General features: G+C 37.7%; 1 protein-coding gene across 1 annotated transcript in view; it reads right to left on the bottom strand.

Moving 5' to 3' along the window:
* Positions 1–13,423, bottom strand: part of LOC306852702 (voltage-dependent T-type calcium channel subunit alpha-1G-like) — a gene marked incomplete at its 3' end in the record, with an annotated part of 234,961 nt that extends 221,538 nt beyond the window's left edge. Inside the window, exons 1-2 of the mRNA XM_079389755.1 lie at positions 12,794–13,423; positions 11,906–12,235 (exon numbers count right to left, since the gene is read on the bottom strand). Of these exons, the coding sequence (XP_079245881.1) occupies positions 11,906–12,228 (323 nt within the window). The 5' untranslated portion in view covers positions 12,229–12,235; positions 12,794–13,423. The remainder of the gene's footprint in view (positions 1–11,905; positions 12,236–12,793) is intronic.
* Positions 13,424–14,227: the final 804 nt, after the last annotated feature.

Raw genomic sequence — 14,227 nt, 5'->3', positions numbered from 1 at the left:
AGACAGTGTGTACAACACTCCAAGACTGTGGCCTTTTTCGTCTCCTCTGACAGGCTGCTTGCTTGTTTTAAAGTACCAAAACCGCTCCCCACACATGCGTGATTTAGCACTCAAAATATTGAAGATGTCACTGTACATCTCAGTAGCTGTAACCTCTGACGGCCTCGATGTTATGGATGATTCTCAAGGATAAGGATGTAAGAGGACACATATCAAGTTAATATCATTAGGAGAGGTCGAGTTCGATGGCGGCTGTAAAATACGATACCCTCTAAAGGCTCTTCTGTACCTCAACCAACCCCCTCAATAACACGACTGACACAACCTCAGCCTGTGTTTCAACACACTGCCCACTTGTCACTTTAGCGTTGCCCTGTTCCACGCTGTCCTCTTAATTATTCACGCTCAAGTCCTCTGGACATTCACAAACTCCTCGGTAGTCTCTTACACTCCTCCACATTCAAACCAATCAGCTTTCTGTTGGTCCACGCCACAAATCCATGTGACCTGTAGCTAAATCTGCGTGGGGAAATCTTTCACTCTCACGTCAAATTCCCAAATGCATGGATTTCATTTTGAAATGACTAGAGTTCGCCTGCAAAAATTCACCAAACAACAGTAAATATGACCATATCTTCACACCTTATCCATCGATCATCTAGTAGATTGTGCACTAAGAAAGCCATTACTAAATTATTAAATATAAATCACAGACCTGTCAGATATTATTGTTATGAATAGTCAGTTTTCTCTGAGTGTTTTAGGTAAAATGTAGTCCTGTGCAATGGCGTTATTGATAAGTAAAACTATTAAAAATCATTTTGATAACTTAAAGCTTAAATAAAATAAAATATTAAAAACTTAAAAATTTTACTAAAATGATCAATTTTGCCTGAAATAACAGAAAAGTTCTACTAAATGTTGTACAAAAAAAAAAAAATGCATACAAATAAATGTAATCTAAAAACAAAATTAAAACAAAAACATTAAAAATAAAAACACAATAGTATACAAATAATTCAAACATAAACCTGGTATGGTAGTATATGAACAATGAACTACTCTGAAATGCCAGTGCATTTAATAATATAATATATATAAAATAGTTGATAAAAATAAATAAATCTGAAAATAAAGTTTAAAATAAAAGACATTTACAAAGACAGCTCCAGAAACATTGATGCCTCCATAATTTAAATATGAAGAATTTATTTTGCTTTGTATTCTCCCTGCATTCGGATTCTGTATTCGCTATCTGCTTTAAAAATAAAGGAGGACTTTAGGACCCAGAGGACTCTAGTGTATTGCTCCTTGCATTTAAATTAAAAGCAGATTTCTCTTTTTCTTTTTTCTGTCTTTTTGTCTTCTGAGAGAGGGAGGGAGCAAGTGGGAGATGTGGAGGGGGTCTGGAACTGTTTTTGTAGCCACATCTTGTAGGAAATCCTGAACAAAAAATGAAAAAATGTTAACAAGAGACACGAAAACCACGAGGGCTGTGTCTCCCCCACTCCCCCGACTCAGTGTGACAGCAACACGTACACACAAGACAGCTCTATCAGGAAAAACACACACAGGCAATATCTATATCTGTATCTCCTGCCTAATGTAAAGAACCGAACATTAAGACACGCTTCCAAGGTCCAAAACAACTCCAACTAACAAAATTACAACCCCACAATGAATTTCCAATAAAACACTCAGAGAGGCTCAGAGAGGGCAAAGGGATGTAGAAAAATGAAACCGTATAAAAAGTCAAACGTTTCGTGGGGGAAGCCTGACTGCGATGCCTAATCTAGGCCAGATTACAGACGGCCTTGTTCACTTTCTGCGTGCAAAGCCTTAAGGGAAGATGATTGCTTAAGATATTCTCAAACACATCAAAACCCAAAAAATCTGAACCGAATAAACTATAAAATGAATATTCCACGCAAGTGCAAATGAGCTGTTTTGAAATCCCAACCAAAGATGACGAACAGCAAGCAGCCTGGTTCTTTGTGACAGCCACACAGAGACAACAGGCCACCTCCGTTTTGTCTTGTCATAATCGCCAAATCTCCAGGACTAACATCCTCCCGTTCGCAGCAGTAAAAGGTTAAAGTTTCCTTTTTATAGCTCTCCCTCTGCTGCTCGCAATGCTGCACGGGCCTGTTCAGGTGATAGCATGACATTCAAACGTAACGTAGTAGCTCCCGTATTCGTTTGGCTTATTTGTTGCCGGTGTGGACGCCGTCACCCACAGCTATTAGGCTATAATGGTTTGGAAGCTGTAAATGTCACTGTGGCTTTTCATCAACTACAGGAAGCGGCAGCAGTGGGGCTGAGAGACACCAAGACTTCCCCCAGATAAGTTGTCTTATTGTTAGCGACGGCAAGGGCAAGATGGATCCCAATAAAAGCCAATGAAGCTTTACACTGTAATTACTGTACAACGCTGGAATTCTGGGAAGGCTTCCCCAGGCTTCCACCCCCTTCACTCACTTTTCAGGTCTTGGCAGCATTACAGCGAGAGAATATTGAGGTGTGCCACTAGGAAGCCATTTTTAATTAGACATGCTGCAGGGGATTGCTTGGACAAGTTCAGGACAATAATTATTAGAGCATAGGGGTTCCTTTTAACCAAGTCACATCAGTTTCACTGGACTGGATGGTAGGAAAAGCGGTTTTGCTTTCTTTAGTTCTTTTCTTTTGGGTCAAATGTGCATTAAAAAAACATAAGCAGATGTTTTTAATCTCTCACAAGGGAGAAATTCAAAACATGGCAGAAACTACATAATGTGCCAGCCTTATATAACGTAGCTTTCTGCTTTAAAGAGATATTTACAGTGGTGTGAAAAAGTGTTGGCCCCCATCCTGATTTTTTATTTTTTTGCATGTTTGTCACACTTTAATGTTTCAGATCAAACAAATTTAAATATTAATCAAAGATAACAAGTAAACACAACATGCAGTTTTTAAATGAAGGGTTTTTTATGAATGGAAAACAAAATCCAAACCCACATGGCCCGGTGTGAAAAAGTGTTTAGACTTTGGAGTGGCCTAGTCAAAGTCCTGACCTGAATCCTATTGAGATGCTGTGGCATGACCTTAAAAAGGCGGTTCATGCTCGAAAACCCTCCAATGTGGCTGAATTACAACAATTCTGCCAAGATGAGTGGGCCAAACTTCCTCCACAGAGCTGTAACAGACTCATCGCAAGTTATCGCAAACGCTTGATTGCAGTTGTTGCTGCCAAGGGTGGCCCAACCAGTTATTAGGTTTAGGGGGCAAGCACTTTTTCACACAGGGCCACGTGGGTTTGGATTTTTTCACTTCATAATAAAAAACTTCATTCAAAAACTGCATGTTGTGTTTACTTGTGTTATCTTTGGTTAATGTTTAAATTTGTTTGATGATCTGAAACATTAAAGTGTGACAAACATGCAAAAAAAATCAGGAAGGGGGCCAACACTTTTTCACACCACTGTATAACCTAAGAGGTTTTTATCTCCAGTAAGAAATCTCTTTTTTCTTTGCCCAGACACTGGGTTGAGCATCGTGTCTGGAACTGTGATGACACTGGGTGGGTTGAAGGGCCTCTAAGTGTGGCGATGAGGGGAGGATGCTGCTGATAAAGGTGCGGGTCAGTCCTGGGGTCTGTCACTGCCACCTGCGACACAGCCGAGCATGTCCAAAAAAGGGGATTCTCACTGCCAGTCGGACATCCCAGCATTGAACAACAAAATGAATCACGCCTCACCTCCTGACAAGACACATAGCACAAATACCTTCACACACATAAACATGGGGTGGTATCTGCCATTTTATCAACTTTAAATTAAACATCCAATCAGAAACAAAAGTCAAAATGATTTGCTTTATAATAATAATTTTACTGAATTAATTAAAATTAATTAAAAGTAATGGCTGTCAAGGAATTATCTTTTATGTCTTCATATCTTTTCTTAATTTCACGTTATGGCCAATTTTAAAATTCTATACTATTCAAATACATTTTATAAACATATACACACACACACACACACACACACAAAACATCTCTAAAATCTGATTGGCTGAGATGTCTTTCTGAGCATTACATATTCACCCAATATTGCCACAGGAACCACTGCATTTCTAACTTAAATGGGTAGTAATTTAAATGTTTTGTCATGGCACTCTTGTGAATGTGCGCCAACTGACATGGAAGAAAGTTGTTATTTTTGTTTTCTTTGTGCACAAATGTATTCTTGTAGCTTCATAATATTGAAAAGGTTGAACCACTAATGTCACGTGGACTATTTTAATGATGTCCTTACCATCTGGCCTTGAACGTGTCAGTTGTGTTGCTGTCTATGCAGGGTCAGAAAGCTCTCAGATTTCATCAAAAATATCTTAATTTGTGTTCCGAAGATGAATGAAGGTCTTACAGGTTTGGAACGACATGAGGGTAAATAATTAATGACAGAATTTGTATTTTTGGGTGATCTATCCTTTAATTCACTGATTTAAAATATCACATAAAAAGACCATTACTACATGTTACTTATTGCATAAACACTATTACTTTTATTTTATTATTTACCTTTTTTTCCAGAAAAAAAAAATAATGCTATATAAAATTTCTCATACCATAGTACCAGATTTTGGACATACCACCCACCTCTACAAAACGCACATGTGAAGACTAACCCACACCATCAAACATGTCGCTCTAGTGAAAAACACTGAGCTAAAGGAACAAGTCTGCCTTCTGGATCAAAAATATTTAAGCCCATGTTGGATACTGTAGGTGTAAAACTGCTCAACCAAATGTACCTCAATAAAGCAATAAAGATCACATTTTTTTTTCATGACAAATGAAGCAGCAGAAATAAATATAATGTGCTAAGTTTTAACGTGCAGAAGAAGGGGGGGGGGGGGGGGGGTGAGAGTTAAAGGAAAGGCTATATCTTACTGGTAATAAGACTAAAAAAGTAAACACGTGTTAGAGGTAATGAGCTTCAGAGGCCGTATGGGAATTCGGTTAGGTGGGCCAACATACATCTCACCCCTACTTTCCCCAGTTTCCCCCTCTCTCTCTCTCTCTCTCTCTCTCTCTCCCTCCCCCACCTCTCCTGCCTCATGCCATTCCCCTCAACTTCTCCAGTCTCCTCCAATTCTCTAATGAGAAAAAGCTGGTAGGAAAATCCTGGACTGATTCCTATATAAACTTACAGACATCTCACGGAACAGCCCAGGGAGAAAGAGAGAGGTGGATACAGTGTTGAGAGTTTGAAGACTGGCAGGGGGCGGCCAAGCAAGAACAGTGACAAAAGGTAATATAGAAGAGAAATATATACACACACATTCAAAGAAGAACACAAAAGACAGAAAGCTTTCCAAGAGTCTGACATTTTGATAATAATGGGTGTTTGTCAAACAACCAATTCAGCTTGATTCATTCCTTCTCCTTTCTTTTTTTCCAGTGTGAATTCAGGTCAAATATACGGACAATTATGATGAGTAAATATTCCAAATGAAGCAGTCGGATATACTGATTGAGGAAGAAACTGCCCACTTAGAAACCCACCAGGGTAAACAAGCTTATTTTTTGGACACACTTTATACACAAAAATACTATTTTACCATCTACATAAGTTACAGCCAATTTTATGATGACAAATGTGGTGTTTTTTTAATCAAAATTCCAACCAATTCATTACCAAGACCAGCAAATTAACATACAGATGATATTCTACATATGAAAATGTCTAAAACATGCATGTATTGAATGAACAATTACAATTTAGCTTAGTGGTGGACTGATTTACCGCCAAGGCAAATATGTGACCCTGGACCACGAAATCAGTCTTAAGTCACATGGGTATATTTGTAGCAATAGCCAACAATACATTGTATGGGTCAAAATTACCAATTTTTCTTTTATGCCAAAAATCATTAGGATATTGAGTACGATATTTATCATGTTACATGAAGATATTTTGTAAATTTCCAACCGTAAATATCAAAACCTAATTTTTGATTACTAATATGTATTGCTAAGGACTTAATGTGGACAACTTTAAAGGCCATTTTCTCAATATTTCGATTTTTTTTTTTTTGCACCCTCAGGGTGTATTCACACCATGAAAGTCTGCTAGTTCGCTTGCTTTGATCCAGACTAAATACAATGTTGATTAGACAATGTCATACAATGTTGTAATTACGACTTGCCAAAAATAAAATCTATAGATACAAAATACTTAAGCATATCACAATGTTAGTTTAAACATTTAACCTAGATAAGTGTGCCCTATTAGGCGCATATCCAATGGTTTGTTCAGAGAGTAAAAACTGACATCAGTGAAAAATTAAATATGCCGCGATTTTTGCTTATAAAAAGGTAAGAATAATAAATCGTTCGGAACTGTAAAAGGTCTATTTTAATTTGTGTGCACTCACAATATCAACAAAACGTTATGCTTTTGTTAAATAAAGAAAACAAATAGGAAGTGCTTGGCGTCTCGGTCTTGAACAGCAGCACTTCACAAAAATGCACTGAAACTCAGCGAATATTTTCCTTACAGACATGATGAATATAGTCCTATCTATAGAAAGCTTTAAATGACTACAAAATGAAATGGTTAAAATCCATAACAAAAAATGATGTAATCAGTAAAGATGCATTTCTTTCTAAAAGCACGTCCAGTGATGTGATGGCGAGTCAGGCTCATCAACTTCATCTTTGCCACATTGACTCATAAAACACTAGTTTATTAATAAATAATTCAAATATCTCATTACTATTTCCCCACAACATATTTATGGTAATTTTTGCGACAAGCTTTAGCTTATTTAGCGCGCTCACATCACGTTGCTGTGCGCCTTGGTCACGAAAACTCATGCATCTCAACCGCTAATTTAGCTTGCATAAATGCACATAAAAATACAAATGTTAGCGCAGCAATGCAAACAAATACAAATGCACTGACTGCTCGGTGACGGACAACGCAAATAAACCAGTCATCCTGTATTACCACATACAGTAAAATAGAACAAATCAATTTGGTTTTTATTTTAAAATGTTATGACTTTTCCTACAAGGTCATTTATGAGATCAAATATCCGACTTCGTATCTATTTGGAAGCTAATGTTTAAATTTATTTTCCAAACAAAAAACAGCACCTATTGTATGGGCAAACAAAAGTGTTCTGTATTGAGGCCATTAGATACAGCACAGCACACAGCACCAGTGGCTCTCAGCTGATAGTAAGACATGTAATAGAGGACTAATTTAAAGGACAGACTAGTCTGGCTGTAATTATAACTTCCCTTCTTGTTCAAATTGAGGGCTTATAGATGTCTGGCTTTGACAGGACCCTGTAATGAGCCACTGTACCTTAATTCACAGACTTGGCATATATGGGATTCAGCTTGAAATGTGTTATAGGACGGAGGCCTTAAAAAAAAAGGAATAGATGGAATTATGAAATATTGAACAAAGTAATGACCATTTTCTGCATGGCAAAATTTTCTTCATCTCTCCAGCTTAAGCAGCTTTTTATGTTTATGCTCAATTTCTGGTTGTCAAATGAAAGAATCGTGGCCTAAATTGTGATTAATTGACAATGGTTAGTGCAATGATTGCCTCCAGAATCAAAATCTGTCTTCATAAATCAACAGTATGAGCATTTGGCAACAAAACCACCAATTATAGCAGGAGTAACAATGCATAAGTAAAAGAATGCTGCCAAGCCAAGCACATTGGCAATATTATAAAAGTACATAACAGACAGTAGCAGGATGTGCCAGTAACACAAACCATTTTGAAAAAAAAAAAAAAAAGTGAGAGAGTAACTCTTAGAATGGGATCATTTCCTAATGAACAGCATTTTTGCATGCTCTCTTCCACATCCTAAAACATATAGCTGATGTAAATCGTATACTTGGCTCACAAGCAATGTAGATTTGTGACAACACGCAGGAGTTCTTTGGTAACTAATGAGCAGCTACAGCAGGTGAAAAGGATGCACGTGGCATGTTATTCACCTTATGTTTCCAGGTCTGGGAGTTCTGGCTGTGCTCAGCGGTAGAGAATAGTGTCGCGTGTGACACCGCGGAGAGGAATATTACCATAGAGCTGATGGCATCATTTATTTTCAAGATCAACAAAATCTCATATTTCAAAGGTTTGATTTGAAAAAGCAATATTAATATCTCATACGCTGGTCTGGATAGTTCCCCCATTTTCTGCTGATTAAATAAGCGCTCACTTCATGTTCAAGAAAGAAAGAAAGAAAGAAAGAGCATGTTATCATCACACGCTTATCTTCTGACCTTGTTTTTTAGGGTCTGAAACGGTCTTGAGACTGAAATAGCTACAGTACTGTTGTGTGTTTGCAGTGTCATCACAGATAGTGGAGCATGTTGGAGATAGCTGACAGAGTTTTGGCCACGTGCAAAAAATGTTCTGTGATGTTTAAGGTAGGTAAGGCAGAAGGTAGTTTAGATACAATGTGAATGCAAAGAGAACTGTTTTTTTCTATTCTAATAAACATTTTCTATTGCTTTAAATCAAAGATGGAGAAAAACAAACAATGAAAAACAAGTTCACATTGCACTTGGACAAGTGGATTCAGATCCCTTTATGCTCACTAAACTTGTGAAAGTGTCTCTTTTTACAATCTCTACTTTTTACAATGGTTTTAGTGTTATTTATTGCATTTAAAGTTATTAGGCCTGTCAAATGATTAATTGTAATTAAATCGCATCCATAATATATGTGTGTACTGTGTATATTTATTATGTATATATAAATACACACATACATGTATACATTTCAAAAATTTTTATTTATATACATAATAAATATACACAGTACGAACATATTATGGATGCGATTAATCGCAATTAATCGTTTGACAGCCCTATTATTTATTATTAAGGTGCAATTTCTATTAAACAAAAGTAAAAGTCAATGCAGTAATGTTTTAATGCGCACACAAACTGTTAAGTGTGCAACACATGCAGACTATATAATATTTATATAATTAAATCACTTAAAAGTTTGATAATTAATCGTTTATATATTTAATTCAGTTTAATAATTGAACTACACCATCTCACGGTTTCAATTTCAAAGCAATTATCTGTGCAGTCCAACATTCGAAAGAGGACTTTCAAATGGAAGTATACTTCTGAGTCACCCAAACTCTCTCTCTCGCTCGCTCTTACACAAGCTTTCTTAAGTGCACACACACAAACACTCCCAAAATGCCGAAGCTACAGATAATATGCTGGAGGTTCCAGAGAAAACCCCATGACGAAGGACAAGTCAAAGGTTCAATAAACTATAGTAACACTCAAGAGAGAAAAGATCTAATGACTGACAGGATACAAACACAGAATGATGAATCACAAAGACTGCAGAATCGTTTCCTAATGGCAACCAGACGCACATGGACGTAAACTCTTTCATTACTTGCGAATCAATAATACAAAGAGACATTTTTGATGAACTGATTGAGCGATCAACTGATGCACATGCCAAATTGCAAATGAGATTGTCAGCCGTTGCAACACACAAATTCGAAATTCTAGTTTTACATCCCAAGAGTGGAAAAAGTACGAAAATGAGCTCGTCCAAAGAATCTCAAATAGGACAAACACTCTTACATGCTTCCAATGGGATGAACGGAGGATCGATCTGAGATACTTTACAAACTATTAAAAAACAGTGACCTTTATCTAATGGCTACAGAGATGTATTAAAGGTCATCTATGAAGACTATACATATAAATAAAAGCTCCCCGCTAATAATGAGTCCCAGAGATTCAAACCCCACTCCACACCACAACAATGATCTAAAAACAGAAATTGCTGCACAAGGAATCATTACATGAGATGGCAGCATAAGAGATGACACATAAATCTGCAAGACGATGCACAGAGGACACTCCCATTTATGCAAATTCCACTGTACGCTATGATTTGTCCCTGTACTGTGGACTCTATATCACGTTTGACTGTATTACTGTTACTTTTCTTTAACCACCTTTTCATAGCTGTTTAAAATAAAAATAAAAAGCCAGCCCATTCATTGGTCTCGACTGGACGGTGAACAGATTGTGTGTGCAGCTGTGCAGCATGATGATTCAAGGAGAGGGAATTCCACATCTTTTTCTTGACCACAGTTAATAGGATCCCCTTTGGCTCAGTCCTTTCCTAAGCGCATGAGCACACCGGACCGACGGGAACACGGCAGAAACAGTGGCATTTAAGAATATGGAAATGCGATGGCAAAAGCGTACTTTATCCCCTCTGAGGAATACCAGACCATCGGGCCCAGAGAACCACGAGGCCCGCTCACACCCAGTGGCACTGTGTTTCATAAGCAAAGCTTATTTTTTTTAGGGATGTGGGCTCTTCTAATGGGGGAAGAGCGTGAGGAGGTTGAGAAACAAGAATGGGGGAAAGATGAGTGTGTTTGATTGGGCAGCCTTTCAGAGCCCACAAGTCTCATCATATTTCCTACTGAAGAAAAACAAAGCATTTGAACCCAGACATCACAATCACGTCCAGCCAGCTCGTTCGATCCAAAAGAGCATTCTTTCCTTCAGCGAGGCTGCTGCGAGTCCGTCGAAAACCAAACAGATCACCTACACCCAGAATCAGTCATACTGCAAGTGCACACCTCTGACTCACACAAGCAAACCGCATCCCTTCCTCACACGCTCGCAATCAGGTCCGTTTTCTCCTCTTTCTGCGAAAGGACTGGCAGCTAGACAAGGAGTCCTCTTAAGGTACAAAATTAAATCATCTTGCTGCTGCGGGGATGAGAGCTTTAACAACACCCTAAAAATTATAGTCATTAGGACTAGAAAGATGTGACTAATCTAAACCACTTGTTAGACACTCCTACTGAAAGCCAAGTGAGGATTGATTGGTTTTCCACTTAAATAATTAACTAATCACAAAGTTGGGAATTCAGGAATTCAATGTGGCTATTGATTTCTTCTCAAATTAATCTCAAAGGGAGTCATTTGAACCCTGCATCTGATTTTATAGAAAGTAAAAAGCAATGGACTTATTGCCATGAACATATAGGCCCAATGCAATTTGGGCTGAATTTTAGGCACTGCCAACACAATTTCATGGTAATTATTAACTATTTTATGTTTTGCCAAATTAGTGGCTAATTTGTACAATCTGCGTACGCCCCATTGATGGTTAGGTTTAGAGCTGGATCTTCATGCTTTTTTCTAAAAAAAAATACATTTTCATATGAATCACATCGTAAAAGGCCACCTTGTAAAACACTATTCATGTTTTCTCATGAGAACAGAACTGCCATGTGATAAATCGTTAACCAATGCATAGACATTGCTTTATACAATGACTTTGCAAATTTTGATGAAAAAAAGCCAAAGGCACTTTGTGTACACCGTTCTTAGCTCTAGAAATTCAAGACACTAAACAAATAACTTAACTCATCAGTGCTAATAAATGAGGTAATGTTATAAAGTGCCTCAGAGCGATGCCTTGTTGGCCAGTTAATGGAATATAATGACTTTCCTCAGTTGTTTGTCATACAAACGCACAAAATTGTGTTAAAACGGTTATGAGCCTGTTGACTCATAAATTCTGATATTCTGCAGGAACTATCGTGTTGTCTTCAAGAGCACTAGCGGAATTAAAGCCCTTTAATTTGTTGCTATCGAGCTATCAGTACAATGGGGACTTCAAAATATTATTTTTTGTGAGTGTGTTTGGGAGTTGTTTTCGCGATTTACCTCATTTCCAAAGAGGACAACTTAATAAAGCCAGAATTATTTACTAATATTGTGTCGAATTCGTTGTTTTCAAACCTATGACAGCGCCCTGCGGCGTTCGCCGTAGCGCGTCCTACCTGAACAGGTGAATGCCATCCAGGTGAGGCAAATTACTTGCATTTGAGTTTGAAAGGATATGGATTGCAAACCATTTTCAGACACCAACTCCTTGGGCGCGTGGTCTGCTTCAGATAGAAAAACACAACGGGTGCCAAAGTCGGATAGGGCAAGGGTTCCCCGCCGCAAGCGGACGCCTCCTCCGCCGCTGCTCCGGCTGCGCTCTCCCGCCTTTCGCCTCCATCAGTCTCAAGCTCACTGCGCTCCCCGCCACCGGACAGGTCGTTAAGTCGTATAAAAGTCCTTGGAAGAGAGGAGCTACCCTCTGCTTCCCTCAACTGATGGTCCTCGGAGATATTTCCTCCATCTTCGGCCATCATTCACCCCCTTGAGGAGAGAAAACGCATGCATTACCAGCTGTACAATAGAAAAAAGAAATCTGATTTTACGCAATTATGAAATGTATTTAAAAAACATGAGTAATTAAAAGCAATGTTAGAAGAGCGTGCATGTCTATTTACACGTTTGTAAATAAAATGATACTTAATGAAATGTATTAAGAATAAATGTATCTTGAATTTATTATTTATTAACGTCGGTGAATTTGAACAAAGAAGAGCCTATATATAAAGGCAGGACTTTTGAGTCTATTAAAAATTTACAGACTGGTATTCAGTAATGAATTGATGGAACTGTACTAAGAAAAAAAACAATAAGTCACACAAACAATAGGCTACGTTATGGCACTTTGGTGTCCTATCATTAAATAAATAAATCCTTGATTTAAAAAAAAATAATAATTCTACATTTTAAATAATTGCCAATTATGACTTACTTTTGAACTTGGTACTACATTTTAATATGATTACACAACATATACTGATCAATGAGCGTGGTTATGTTTGACAATAATTCTGTCAAATATTATAAATGTTGATTTCTTACCTGTAATGCTTTTCTTTATGCCCAAATCGAGCTTACTCATCGCATGATCATTTCAGTTGCAAAAGCAGTCCAAATGATTGTATTAAACAGGATCAGTTGAGTTTCCGGGTGGCAGTTACAGCACAAGCAGGTTTATGGGCATCTCAGTGACTTGGACATCACGCCTTAAGATTTCAACATTGTATTTCGATGACCAACAACCAGATCAAAACAAAGCAGATCCTGCAAAACTGCTTCCCAATCCTCAATTGTGCGCTTCGCTCGTTTTCTCCGTGTGCGCGCACTTAAAAGTAATGATCAAAGATTACAATTGAATGTTTTTTCTTTTCTATTAGATCACCGTAAGATCTACTGCTCAAAAGTATTCGCAACAGTGACAATTATAGATCCTTAGACAATTAGTGAAATCCTTCAGGATCTTTTCTAAAGGTGCAAGCAGTGATTTTCTGTCTGCATATGAAAAGGAAAAGCTTAAGCTCGTGCTGAAAGGATGCGCAAGAGAGCTCTCTATGCTGAAGTCTTGTCTATTATTGCGAAAATACACAAGTCTCCAATGATTCTCCCAGTCGGCAAAACGGTCTATAGAACGAATCCGCTCATGCGAACCAATTCACAGCTGGATTCGGATTCAACTTCCAACCCCCGCCCCTTGAAGGCGCGTCAACCAATCAGAGACGACAATAACTCTGCCTCTCTTTTGATTGCATTAAAGAAATGTCAATCAACACTGTACTAACATGTCTGGTGAAACAGCTGGAACCTTATTGTTTACACTGAACCAATAAAACTAGGAAGAGTTTGGGACCTGACCAAACAGACTAGGCTATATGATTCGAACATGTTTGTTATGCATGGACATTTTATGTCAAGGAACAGAAAGGAAACGATATATATGTGATGAGAACGACCAGTGCAGGAGTTTTCAAACTTGTTGACGTCAATGTCTCCTTCCTAAAATGTAGGTAGCTGTACATTTCAATGAATAAAGACCTATAGTGTGAGGGGGGAATTTTATTTTTTTTAATGATAAAAGCACATTAATAAAACATTGTCTGGAAAATATGTAATTTGTTTAAAGTTGATTGAAGTAGCCAAATGTACCACAACAGAAACATTTTCTGTTGAATATAATAACATGATTTCTGAAAGCAAATTTGTACAAAATAGCCTTAAAAAGCCCTAATGAAATATAAATGTAAGAAATAATGTGTTAAACATAATTAAGCCTAATTAATATTGTGAGTTAGTATATGTTAACTTTGACAGCCCTAAAAAATGGCTTTTGTAAAGTCTCTAAAATTTTCAGCACACCCCCTTGTGTCCCCTTAAGGACCCCCTGCCATTGTAAATTATTACTGGCTATCCTGCAACAGGAATTTTAATGTCCCTTTCTTAGATTGGTACTTTTCATAAAATGTTTAACACATTTTTCAC

Source organism: Barbus barbus, assembly GCF_936440315.1.
Source record: "Barbus barbus genome assembly, chromosome: 32".
Taxonomy (NCBI): domain Eukaryota; kingdom Metazoa; phylum Chordata; class Actinopteri; order Cypriniformes; family Cyprinidae; genus Barbus; species Barbus barbus.
Note: the sequence above shows the minus strand (reverse complement) of the source record. Positions and strands in the feature narration are given on the sequence as shown.